Source organism: Triticum urartu, chromosome 6 (assembly GCF_003073215.2).
Source record: "Triticum urartu cultivar G1812 chromosome 6, Tu2.1, whole genome shotgun sequence".
NCBI classification, from domain to species: Eukaryota; Viridiplantae; Streptophyta; class Magnoliopsida; order Poales; family Poaceae; genus Triticum; species Triticum urartu.
Window position 1 is genome coordinate 70701544 of NC_053027.1, and position 13896 is coordinate 70715439.

The 13896-nt window shown below is 51.1% G+C and overlaps 1 protein-coding gene across 1 annotated transcript; it reads left to right on the forward strand.

The window, feature by feature from the left end:
• The first annotated feature begins 697 nt into the window (after positions 1 to 697).
• Positions 698 to 6648, forward strand: LOC125513291 (spliceosome-associated protein 130 A-like). Its single transcript, XM_048678367.1, has 3 exons — positions 698 to 3881; positions 4374 to 4865; positions 6105 to 6648. Exons 1-3 carry the CDS (start codon positions 828 to 830, stop codon positions 6240 to 6242), a joined length of 3684 nt encoding a protein of 1227 aa, XP_048534324.1. The 5' UTR covers positions 698 to 827; the 3' UTR covers positions 6243 to 6648.
• The last annotated feature ends 7248 nt before the right edge of the window (positions 6649 to 13896 follow it).

Below are 13896 nucleotides of genomic sequence, written 5' to 3' on the forward strand. Positions count from 1 at the left end.
TAGTGCTACATGTTACTGCTCCTTGCTTGCTACTATTTTAGATAGCAAACTGCTCTTTGTTGCCCGCATCTGTACAATCGTGTATGAAACGCCTAATTACGCCTAATCGCGTCTAAGCTAAAACAGCGTAAGTATGTGGCAAAACACATAATTAATGCGTAGCGCTTTTTCTGAACTTTGCTTGTGGGTCATCAGACACTTGTCTAGGCGAGTTTCTTTTTACCGGTCACTGACAAAGCCGTGCAGTTCGCCCGGGCGTTTGAGGGGGGTCTCGGGTGCCCGGCTGTAGATGCTCTTAAGCAATTTATGTGTTTTGGGGGGATGTTTGGATTTCCGCCAGAGTCTACCCTTTCAATTTTTTGGCTATGGCCAAAACTTTGATCCTTTTTGAATGATTGCCAACTTTTGCAATTCCAACGCTCTTCTGGCAACTCTTCTTCATTTTCCTAGTCAATGACTCAAATGTTTGTTTTTTGAGGGGCAGTCAATGACTCAATGCTAACGAACTCATGGGCAAGCAAAATTCGGTACTAGCTTGAGCATAATCGAAGCACAACCTAGGAATCCTTGTTAATAAAAGACAATTCGGGGCGCGGATTGCAAAGGGGGAGGGAGGGAGGAGCCTAAACCGGCGGTTGAGATATTGCGCGTCAAACCCAATCCAACGCTCCAGATATCCCTCGAATCCGGTGGCATCCAAATGCTATACAGAACTCTTTCTCCCACCCCGGCCCGCTCACCGCCACTCCTAAAACCCTAGATCTCTCGCCCCTTCTCTCGCCCCTTCTCTCGCCGCCGCCGCCGCCGGAGGAGGAGGAGGAGGCGCCATGTACCTCTACAGCCTGACGCTGCAGCGGGCGACGGGCGCCGTGTGCGCCGTCATCGGCAGCTTCAGCGGCCGCGACTCGAAGAAGTCGAACGCCGCGGGCTCCTCCACGCAGGAGATCGCCGTCGCCCGCGGCGGCACGCTCGACCTCCTCCGCCCGGACCCGGAGACGGGCCGCCTCCGCACGCTCCTCTCCGTCGACGTCTTCGGCGCCATCCGCTCGCTCGCCCAGTTCCGCCTCACGGGGGCCACCAAGGACTACCTCGTCGTCGGCTCCGACTCCGGCCGCCTCGTCATCCTCGAGTACTCACCCGACCGCAACCGCTTCGACAAGGTCCACCAGGAGACCTTCGGCAAGTCCGGCTGCCGCCGCATCGTGCCCGGCCAGCTCCTCTCCGTCGACCCCAAGGGCCGGGCGCTCTGCATCGCCGCCCTCGAGAAGCAGAAGCTCGTCTACGTCCTCAACCGCGACGCCTCCGCCCGCCTCACCATCTCCTCCCCGCTTGAGGCGCACAAGTCCCACACGCTCACCTTCGCCCTCACGGCCCTCGACTGCGGATTTGACAACCCTGTCTTTGGTGCCATCGAGCTTGAGTACGGTGACTCTGACCGTGACCCCACAGGGCAGGCTGCTAGCCACGCGCAGAAGCTCCTCACCTTCTACGAGCTCGACCTGGGGCTCAATCATGTTTCCCGCAAGGTCTCCGAGCCGATTGACAATGGTGCTAATATGCTAGTGACAGTGCCTGGTGGTGCTGATGGGCCTAGCGGGCTTCTTGTTTGCTGTGACAACTTCGTCCTGTACCGGAACCAGGGACACCCGGAGGTGCGTGCTGTCATTCCACGCCGTGTTGACCTCCCGGCTGAGCGTGGCGTCCTCATAGTTGCTGCTGCGACGCACAGGCAGAAGAGCCTGTTCTTCTTCTTACTACAGACTGAGTATGGTGATATCTTTAAGGTTGACCTGGACCACCATGGTGATACTGTTAGTGAGCTCAGGATCAAATATTTTGACACCATACCTGTGGCATCTGCTATCTGTGTGCTGCGGTCAGGTTTCCTCTTTGCTGCTTCTGAGTTTGGCAACCACGCACTTTACCAATTCCGTGATATTGGCCGGGATGTGGATGTTGAGTCCTCCTCTGCGACACTGATGGAGACAGAGGAGGGGTTCCAGCCAGTGTTCTTTCAGCCGAGGGCACTCAAGAACCTTGTCCGGATTGATGAGATAGAGAGCCTCATGCCAATCATGGATATGCGTATTGCAAATTTATTCGATGAGGAAACACCCCAGGTGTACACAGCTTGCGGCCGTGGCTCACGCTCCACGCTGCGGATCCTTAGACCTGGCCTTGCCATCAGCGAGATGGCCCGATCAATGCTGCCTGCTGAGCCCATTGCTGTTTGGACTGTCAAGAAGAATATCAACGACATGTTTGACGCCTACATTGTTGTGTCCTTTGCTAATGTCACACTTGTGCTCTCAATTGGAGAGACCATTGAAGAAGTCAGCGACAGCCAGTTCCTGGACACCACTCACTCACTGGCAGTTTCGCTCCTTGGTGAGGACTCTCTCATGCAGGTCCACCCGAACGGTATCAGGCATATCAGGGAGGATGGCCGTGTCAATGAGTGGAGGACGCCTGGGAAGAAAACTATCACCAAGGTTGGATCAAACCGGCTCCAGGTGGTAATTGCCCTCAGTGGTGGAGAGCTCATCTATTTTGAGATGGATATGACAGGTCAGCTCATGGAGGTGGAGAAGCAGGACATGTCTGGTGATGTCGCGTGCCTGGCCATTGCTCCGGTTCCTGAAGGGAGGCAAAGGTCCCGTTTTCTCGCAGTTGGCTCCTATGATAACACCATCAGGATACTCTCCCTTGACCCCGATGACTGCTTGCAGCCTCTTAGTGTACAAAGTGTGTCCTCGGCTCCGGAATCTCTCTTGTTCTTAGAAGTACAGGCATCAGTTGGTGGCGAGGATGGTGCAGATTATCCAGCCAACCTTTTCCTTAATGCTGGTTTGCAGAATGGTGTCCTTTTCCGAACCAATGTTGACATGGTCACTGGCCAGCTATCAGACACACGGTCTCGATTCCTTGGTCTGAGACCTCCAAAGCTGTTTCCCTGCATAGTTAGCCACCGACAAGCAATGCTTTGCCTGTCCAGCCGCCCCTGGCTTGGCTATATACATCAAGGTCACTTCCTCTTGACACCACTCTCATGCGACACACTTGAGTCTGCTGCGTCGTTCTCTTCTGACCAGTGCTCAGAAGGTGTTGTTGCTGTTGCTGGAGACGCTCTGCGTATTTTCACCATCGAACGTCTGGGAGAGACATTCAATGAGACATCTATCCCTCTGCGTTACACCCCGAGGAAATTTGTGATTCTACCAAAAAAGAAATACCTTGCAGTCATTGAGAGTGACAAGGGTGCATTTAGCGCAGAACAGCGAGAAGCTGCTAAGAAGGAGTGCCTTGAGGCTGCTGGTGCGGCGGAAAATGGAAATGGTAATGGGGATCAAATGGAGAATGGTGATGGTCAAGAAGATGGTGAGGAGAGTAACGCACTTCCTGATGAACAATATGGTTACCCAAAGGCAGAATCAGAAAAGTGGGCTTCCTGCATTAGAATTCTTGATCCGAGGAGCAGGGACACAACTTGTCTTCTGGAATTGCAGGACAATGAGGCAGCTGTCAGTATTTGCACCGTGAATTTCCATGATAAGGAGCATGGTACTCTTCTGGCTGTTGGTACTACCAAGGGATTGCAGTTCTGGCCAAAGAGGAGCCTCGCTTCTGGTTTCATCCACATATACAAGTTTGTCAATGAAGGGAAGTCGCTTGAACTTCTTCACAAAACACAAGTGGAGGAAGTGCCTCTTTCTTTGTGCCAGTTTCAGGGACGGTTGCTTGCAGGTGTTGGTTCAGTGCTCAGGTTATATGATCTTGGGAAGAGAAAGTTGCTCAGAAAATGTGAAAACAAGCTTTTCCCAAGGACAATAGTGTCTATTCATACTTACCGTGATAGGATCTATGTTGGTGATATGCAAGAGGTATGCTCTCATCGCCTATGTATATGTGTAGCCAAGAAGAGAAGCCGCTGATTTCACTTGTGCACAATATAAAACGGTTATTATCTTAACTATTGACCTAATTATAATGTTAATAGTGAGGGAAAAGCTCATGATATACCATTTACAGATTGGATTGATTCATGTCTGGGTTGAGAGAGGATAGGGATGGATTACTTGGAATGCTTTTGAACTTGATAGATATGCATCGTCTATCTCTCATAGGCCTTTTTTTGTCTGTTTCATTGAACAATGTTTTTTGAGCTATATTATAGCTAGTTTTTTTTTTGATTCAAAACAAGGATTTCAGTTATCCTACTCTTGGTTAAAATATCCCTTAGCTGTTAATTATCTGTGACAGTTCTGATTCAGTTCATGAAATAGACATTTTATATAATTTACCAGACTTCTCATGCATTAGTTTCTGGGATGTACTCTAATTATTTTTTGTTGTGTCATCTCTATTCCATGCAGTCGTTTCATTATTGCAAGTACAGACGGGACGAAAACCAGCTGTATATCTTCGCTGATGACAGTGTTCCTAGATGGCTTACAGCAGCAAATCACATAGATTTCGACACTATGGCAGGAGCCGACAAGTTTGGGAACATATATTTTGCTCGTCTTCCCCAGGATCTCTCAGATGAAATTGAGGAAGACCCAACTGGAGGCAAGATTAAATGGGAGCAAGGGAAGTTAAATGGTGCTCCAAACAAAGTGGAGGAGATTGTGCAGTTTCATGTTGGTGATGTTGTGACATGTTTGCAGAAGGCTTCTTTGATACCTGGCGGAGGTGAATGCCTTATTTATGGGACTGTAATGGGTAGTGTGGGAGCACTGCTTGCATTCACCTCAAGGGAAGATGTTGACTTCTTCTCTCACTTGGAGATGCATCTCCGCCAGGAGCATCCACCATTATGTGGAAGAGATCACATGGCCTACAGATCTGCTTATTTCCCAGTGAAGGTATAATACTTATGTTTTTGCTGTCCTCTTTATCATGCTATCACATCTATCCTGTTCATAGTAATTTATGTTTTGTTAGTGGTGTTGGTCGTTCAAGAAAAAGCATGCAAAAGTTATGAGAACATAAATTATAGGCATCACATCTATTCTGTTCATAGTCATTTGGTTTAATAAGTGGGGTGTTGAACTCCATCTTGTTTGTAAGTTTGCATAAATTATGTGAGAAAAAAAATTATTGTTAGGAATTGTGACTGTAGCATTCTGAGTATAATTATGTTCAGCACATGAATTATATGCGGTAGAATCCCAACTATATGCAAGTGATAAACTGTGTGCTTGTAGAACCACAGTATAAATCATTGATCGTACTATGGATTGTTGTTTAGCAAGAACTACAAGACGAAAACCCAACACAGCCATTTCATTCAGAGCAGCTCAAGTTTGGGGTCACTAATGTACTCAACATTTATCAACATGTACCCAACACAGCTATTTTCATATAGGGGTGTGTGACATCCGGGTGCTCCAATGCATTTCCCAAGTTTGGGGTCACTAATGTACTCAACATTTATCAACATGGCAGACTAAGGCATAGCCTAGTGGTGGGGAGGGGTTGATGCCTTCCCACCCACCCAGGTTCAAGGCATGGTACTTGCAATTTGGGTTTGCTGCACCAATTATACTGTAGGGGTTTCCCTTACAGTCTTTCTATAAAAAAACATTTATCAACATGTACTAGCTATTTTCATATAGGGGCGTGTGGCACCCGGGTGCTCCAATGTATTTCCCATGTTGCCACTTCTTAGGATAGAACATCTACTTGTCATCCGCTGGCATTAACTGTATTTCTGTTTGGTCCATAAATTGTGTGTATGATGTCATTTGAACTGAATTATAAATGCTCTTTTTTTTTACATGTACCCAACACAGGTATTTTCATATAGGGGTGTGTGGCACCCAGGTGCTCCAATGCATTTCCCATGTTGCCACTTCATAGGATAGAATATCTACTTGTGATCTGCTGGCATTAGCTGTATTTCTGTTGGTCCATAAATTGTGTGTATGATGTCATTTGAACTGAATTATAAATGCACCTTAGCTATATGTTCATTCTATGAGATATTTATATGGTCAAAGAATTTAGGTCGTCAAACTAATGCACTTTATGCTTTCATTTTGAACCGAAGTGTAAATTGAGTTTTTGTGTTTGATCTTGAGTATTTTTGTTGTTTGTTACAGGATGTAATTGATGGCGATCTCTGTGAGCAGTATCCAGCCCTCCCAGCTGATATGCAGAGGAAGATTGCCGATGAGCTCGACCGAACTCCAGGTGAAATCCTGAAGAAGCTGGAAGACATCAGAAACAAAATCATCTAGGGTCATCGCTTAGCATGAATGAGTCTGACTGTTGGAATGCGACTGTTAAGTCTGCATCGCTGTAAAATATTTATCACCTCATCCAGTACAGCCGTTGTGTGGCGGTCTTTTTTGACACAACACAGCATTCCATAATTCATGAATCAACGGAGTGGACAGGACCGGCAACCTGTAATCGTCGGATCTGTAGAAGCGTTGATGTTGTCGACACTGGCCCAGTTTGCCTTGTAGATTCAAGTGAGAACAGAGAATTAAATGGCTGTACCAGAGTAGTCTTTTTGTACCTGTTAGAACAACTGTTATTTGGCCTGATGTAACTGAACTTGTTTGATGCAGTGGCTTCTTTCCTGATGCATCGTAGTAGAACTTTCCAGTTACTGAGGGTAGAGTTGTTGGTGTTTCGTTTTGGACATCTGTCTTTGCTTATGGAGTTTTCTGCTGAATGTGCGGCTCATCTTGAGTTCACTGACAACTTGGCTCTGCTTAGCAATTTACTGACTTGATTGAAATGCCTGGTGTATGATTTTTATTACTTTAGTTGTGAGATTAAAACAACAAAAAATCTACAGAATTTTAAACTGTGACACATCACACATGCCAATGCCTGGTAGGGCGTATCTTGTGGGCGCTGCAGCAGCAAAAGGGGTAGTGCTAGGGGTTGACTACAATGCGTTTGCAGGGGTGGAGGGAGAATGCAACGGGAAGCACGATTTCCATGATTTATATTCCCTACGATTACCCTCTGCTTCCGCGACGACTCAAGTTAGTACAAAGTTGAGTCGTCTATTTTGAAATGAAAGGAGTATATGCCTTTTTACAGATTTTAATATAGATTACACTAAATATAAAATGAGTGAATCTATGCTTTAAAATATGTATATATTACATCTGTATGTAGATTGAAATCGCCCGACTTATATTTAGAAAAGCAGGGAGTATAATTCTTTACCAACTAAATAAGCGCATGTATAGGAGCATTTGTGTTTGTGCCGTGGTTAAAAAAAAACGATGATAAAGCTGTCGTGCACGTAGGAAACCCTACCATCAAAGCCCATTAGCCATGGCGAAGACTTCTCCCCTCCACAGGGTTATCGACGCCGGGCAGTGGGACGCCGAGCGCCTCCTTGGCCGCCTCATACTCGTCGTCCACGCCGCCTTCCTTGACGCGGGCTTCGTTCCCGCCACCGCCGCGGCCAAGGACCCGGAGCAGGGCCGGATCTCGAAGCAGCAGGGAGCGACAGCTTCGACGCTCTCCCTCCGGTACGCCGTGCCGCAGCTCCGGCAGGACGCGGGCGCCGCTGCGCTAAGGATGTTCGCGCACGGGCGGCATGTCGTCTTCTACGTGCGCGGAGACCGGCGGCTGGGCACGTACTGGGTGTGCGTGGACGCGCTCGCCGCCGCACGGTACCTGTCGTACGGCCTTGACGACACAGCGCGCGCGCTGAGGAGGGACGCCCAGGCGGCGGCGCTCTGGGGCGCCCTCGCTGACGGTCTGTGCCGGTGCGTCTTGGTCACGACGTGCCGCGAGAACGGCGTGGCGCTGGAGCCCACCTTCATGTCGCTCCCCGGCGACGCCAAGGCGGCGATCCTGGCGAGGCTCGACGATGGTGACGCACACCTGCACCGAGCTCCGGCGCCTCGTCGCCGACCGCGACCGCGCGCTCTGGAAGCCCATATACGAGGCGCGGCGCGGCCGACGCGCGCTCCGGATTTTACAAGGCCCGAGATGACCTGGAAGGAGAGGTACATGTCCCGGCGCCGGCCTGCAATTGTGTTCATCTGGGCGGTTAGGCGCGTTAGCGAATTCATGAAGTCGTTCCTGTCCCCACGGCTTCGCGACGATTTCCCGCCACCGTATGATCCCCTCTCAGGCTTGGGCGATCACCGCTATCCGCCGAAGATGCCGGCGGACGTTCTTGAAGGCCTGAGGAAGGCGGCAGCGGATGACGCGAGGGCGAGGAAGAGCGCCGCCGGTCACCGCCGGGCAATGGCGTCGGGTGGTGGTGGCCATCACGAGAAGTCGCGTCACGGCGCCGGCGCGATCCACTCGCCGTCCTCTCGGCACCGATGGGGACACCGGTGAACGTACCCTCGTGCGTGTATGCAGCATCCACCGGTCGGTGGAGTTGCCGGCGTCGGTCTGTTCACAACTTCAGAATTGAACTTGTTTTGTTTTCTGAAATTTTATAAGTTTGATGATCTAATTCCAAAGAGCAGAATGAAAAACACACAGATTTAAAAAGTTTAGATAAGGCTTAGTGTAAGCACTAGTTCTACCTCGATCTTGATTTCCGTGGTGATCACGAAGGAATTCGAATTACAAGCGGAAATGGGGTAGGAGGAGGTGCTTCTTCCTTTCCAAGCCATCCGTGGCCACTAGTCTCTGTGATGGAAGGAGACACAGGCTATGAGATTCAACACACATTCATTATGCTCAGCGCGCGCAGTGGTGACATCGGCTGGAGCAACGCAAATACTGTACCGGAATTGAAGGAAAACGTCCTTGGGCAAGCCTTTGGCCATGCCATCAGCTAGTTGCTGCTTGGTGGGGAGATGTGAAGGACACGTCGCCAAGAGCGACGCGCTCGTGATCAAACTGTATGTCTAGCTCCACGTGCTTGGTGCGACGGTGATGCACTTGGTTCGCTGAGAGGTAGACCGACGGGACCTTGGTCACCGAGGCGCGGAGCTCACCAACTAGTTGCCACGGCCAGACACACTCTGCAACGGCATTGTCGACAACGCGGTACTCCGCCTCGGTGTTGGACCGGGAGACAGTAGCTTGCCGCATCGAGGACCAAGAGAGGATGGCGTCACCAAGGTAGAGGCAGAAGCCAGAGGTCGAGCGACGGGTGTCGGGGCAGCCGACCCAGTCAATATCGCTGAAGGCGTGCATGTCTAAGCGCGATGAGGTGCACATGTGCAACCTGAGGGAAGGTGTCCCGCACGTACTTGAGCACGCGTTTGATCAGGTTCTGATGCCAAACGTGGGTATCATGCATGCGCAAGCAGTTCTGTTGCACAACATAAGCCAACTCGGGGCAGGTGATGGTGAGGTATTGCAGCGCGCGACGAGGCCGCGGTAGGCAGAGGGGTCATCGACACGTGGCCCGTCAGCCTGCACGAGCTTGCCCTTGGTGTCGATCGGTGTTGGGGAGGGCTTGCAGGTGTCCATGCCGGCGTGGTCGAGCACGTCCTCGGTGTACTGCTTTTGGCAGAGGAAGAACCCGGCGGCGGTGCGCTGATGGAGGGTGCCGAGGAAGAAGTGCAGAGGCTCGAGATCCATCATGGTGAACTCACCGGTGAGGCAACTCATGACGCGCCGAAGCAGGGCCAACATGGAAGTCGTAAGCACAATGTCGTCGATGTACAACAGGAGAAACGCCGTGTCGTCGCCATGTGCGTAAACAAACATGGACGATTCAGACCGAGTGCTGATGAAGCCGATCGTCTTGAGGAGCCGGCAAACCGCAGGAACTAGGCCCGCGGGGCCTGCTTTAGGCCGTAGAGAGACTTGGCCAGTCAATAGACGTGGCCGGGCTTGGAGTCATCGACGTAACCGGCGGGTTGGTGGTAGATTGTGCCATGTAGGAATGCATTCTTGATGTCAAGCTGGTTCACAGGCCAGCGGCACGAGGCGACGATGGTGAGCACGGCATGGATCATTGCAGGATTGACACCGGTGAGAAGGCCTCGTTGTAATCCACGCCGACGCGCTGGTGGAACCCACGCACAACCCACCTGGACTTGTAGCGCTCGAGTGACCCGTCGACGTGTATTTTGTGCTTGAACACCCATTTGTCGGTGATCAAGTTAACACTGGGGGAGGACAGATCCCAGGTTCTCTTGCTGATGAGGGCGGCGAACTCCTCATGCATCCCCACAAGCCAATCCAGGTCACGCAGGACGTCATGAACAGAGCTGGGGAGTGGACAGATGGTCGTAGTAGTCGAGGCAGTGGCCGCATCGTAGTAGCGAGGATTTGGCCGGAATATCCCAGCATGTGCATGCATGATCATCTGGCACAGAGGAGCGACTCCCGCTGGCTAATTTGAACCAGCAATGGGCACGCTTGGTGGGGAAGAGCTGCAACCATACGATGACGAGGGAGTTGTGGAGCTTGAACCAGTGGATGGCGCAGGAGACGAGAGCGGGAGAGCCGTCCATCTCCAATCTGACGCTCTCGCTTGAACCTGATATGGGCGCGGGGCAGAGCGGTGAAGGTAAGCCGCTCGATGTTGATCGCATCCCCTCCGTTGAAACCTGCAGCAGCGGGAAGTGTGGCGTGACGACAAAAGGCGTAGGGGGCACCTCCAATCGGTAGTGCAGCAGAGAAAGGAGGCGGCAGCATGGGGTTAGTGATGGTGGAGAGAGCGAACGGGAAGTCGCTCTCGTGGAAGACAACATGCCGCGAGTAAGCACCCATCAAGACACATGATCGAATAAGCGGTAACCATGATGATCTGACAGATATCCGAGGAAAACACAAGCGACGGAGTGGCAGTCAAGCTTTTGGCGAGCAGTGGCGGCCGTGTCGGGGGTAGCAAAGTCAAGCAAACACGCAAAGCAGGATATAGTCAGGAGCCTCACCAAGGTGGAGCTCGTTCGGAGAGCAAGGTGCGCTTGAGTGGCAAGGCCGGTGATTCAGCAGGTATATGGCTGTGTTCAAGGCTTCAGCCCAGAACCACGGCGGCATTGGTGCATGGAAGAGGAGAGCGCGGACACTGTTGTTGAGAGTGCGATGGATACACTCTACTTTGTCGTTCTATTGGTTCGTGTAGGGGTAAGAGAGACGGAGAACAGAGCTGTGAGAAGAGAGGAGCGCACGAACTGAACCACTGTTGAAGTCACACTCGTTGTCTGTCTGAAGAGAGAAGACATGGAGTTCGAATTGTGTACGCACATAGGCAAAAAATAACACAAAATTGGGAGGACATGAAATTTGTTCTTGAGAGGGAAGGTCCATACATAGTGAGTGTAGTCATCAAGAATAACAAGGTAGAAATGATAAACATAAATACTTGTGATAGGAGATGTCCATACATTCAAGTGCAAAACTGAAAGGGGAAATAACTGCGGCTAACTGAATTTTGGAAAGGTAAAAGATCATGTTTGCCTAATATACATGCATGGTAATGATGCGGGGTAGATTTGCTGAAACGGAAGGTTAACTGGGATGCGATTTGCTGAAGTGGGGCCACCCCTGGATGCCCAAGCCGTTGATGGAGCGGGTTTGTGGTGACCACACTAACTAACGGATGCGAAGACAACTGAGGAAGTCCTGGATTAGGGGGTGTCCGGATGGCCGGACTATACCTTCAGCCGGACTCCTGGACTATGAAGATACAAGATTGAAGACTTCGTTCCGTGTCCGGAGGGCACTTTCCTTGGTGTGGAAGGCAAGCTTGGCGATGCAGATATCTAGATCTCCTACCATTGTAACTGACTTTGTGTAACCCTAACCCTCTCCGGTGTCTATATAAACCGGAGGGTTTTAGTCCGTAGGACAACTTCAATAGACAACAATCATACCATAGGATAGCTTCTAGAGTTTAGCCTCTTTGATCTCGTGGTAGATCTACTCTTGTACTACCCATATCATCAATATTAATCAAGCAGGACGTAGGGTTTTACCTCCATCGAGAGGGCCCGAACCTGGGTAAAACATTGTGTCCCTTGTCTCCTGTTACCATCCGCCTAGACGCACAGTTCGGGACCCCCTACCCGAGATCCGCCGGTTTTGACACCGACATTGGTGCTTTCATTGAGAGTTCCTTTGTGTCGTCGCTTTTAGGCCCGATGGCTCCTTTGATCATCAACAACGATGCGGTCCAGGGTGAGACTTTTCTCCCCGGACAGATCTTCGTTTTTGGCGGCTTCGCACTGCGGGCCAATTCGCTTGGCCACCTGGAGAAGATCGAAAGCCACGCCCCTGGCCATCAAGTCAGATTTGGAAGTTTAAACTACACAGCTAATATCCGCGGGGACTTGATCTTTGACGGATTCGAGCCACGGCCAAGCGCGCCGCACTGTCTCGATGGGCATGATCTAGCTCTGCCGCCGAACAGTGTCCTGGAGGCCGCACGCGCATTGATTCCGACCTTTAATTCGGAGCCTACTGCGCCGATCGAGGATGAACGGTTGGATGCCGCCTCGGGGGCTGCGATCTCAAAGGCGATCGAGCCGAACGCCAGCCCCGCACCCCGCAAGGCCCGTGACTCCGAGGGGCCGGATTCATCTCCGGACTCTGAGCCCTCCGCGCGCCCGCCGATCGAATCCGATCGGGCGCCGATCATGGAGTTCACCGCCACGGACATCTTTCAGCACTCGCCCTTTGGCGACATTCTGAAGTCACTAAAATCTCTCTCTTTATCAGGAGAGCCCTGGCGGACTACGGTCAGCAAGGTTGGGATACGGACGATGGAGAAATTCAAAGCCCACCCACCACCCATTTGGTAGCCACCGTCGATAATTTACACGACGTGCTCAACTTCGACTCCGAAGACATCGACGGTATGGACGACGATGCAGGAGACGCATATGAACCAACGCCTATAGGGCATGGAACAGCCACCTCATCTCATGATGTGTACATGGTGGATACACCTAAAGGAAGCAACAACGAGGAACACGGGGAGGCAACGAGGGATCGATCTCTCAAAAAGCAATCAAAGCGGCGGCGTAAACGCCGCCCCAAGCCCCGCCTCGACACAGACCCTGCCATAGAGTAGGACGAGCCGGCAGACGACGAGCATGCCTTAGAGCAACTGTCCGAACAGGGCAACTCAGATAAAGAAACCGAACAGCCCGTCCCCGGCAAAAACGGCATTCCGGACGACCTTACGCCGGATAAGCCCACAGAGCAGAAGAACCTCCATAAAAGGCTCGTTGCAACCGCACGTAGCCTGAAAAAGCAGAAGCGGAAGCTAAAAACTGCGGAAGATGCACTCAGAATCAGATGGAGCAAAGTAATCAATACCGCAGACAAATACGGCGACAGTCGCCGCACCAAAAGTTATCCGAAGCGAAAGCTACTGCCTGAATTCGATGAAGAGGCCTTAGAGCCCTCGCATTCAAAAAGTAAGAAAGCCACCCGGTCGGATAGACGACCCCATGGCCAGCATAAAGCGGCAAGCGGTGCCGCACTTAAGCCGGCATGTGACCCACTTAAGGATTCACATCAAAAAGATGGCCCAGCCAGGTCCATTTATGGGCCAAGAAAGCAAGCTCTCGTAAGCAATGCAATAAAGCCAGTATCCGAATCCGGCACACCCAAATACAGGGGCGCCGCACACCCCCTATGTTTCACCGATGAGGTCCTGGATTATGAATTTCCAGCGGGATTCAAACCCATAAACATAGAGGCATACGACGGAACAACAGACCCTGGAGTCTGGATCGAGGATTATATCCTCCACATACATATGGCCAGAGGAGATGACCTCCACGCCATAAAATATTTACCCCTCAAGCTTAAAGGGCCAGCCCGGCATTGGCTCAAAAGCCTTCCTGAAAACACAATTGGAAGTTGGGAAGAGCTCGAGGACGCTTTCCGAGCAAATTTTCAAGGGACCTATGTCCGCCCTCCGGACGCAGACGATCTCAGTCACATAACTCAACAGCCCGGAGAGTCAGCTCGACAATTCTGGAACAT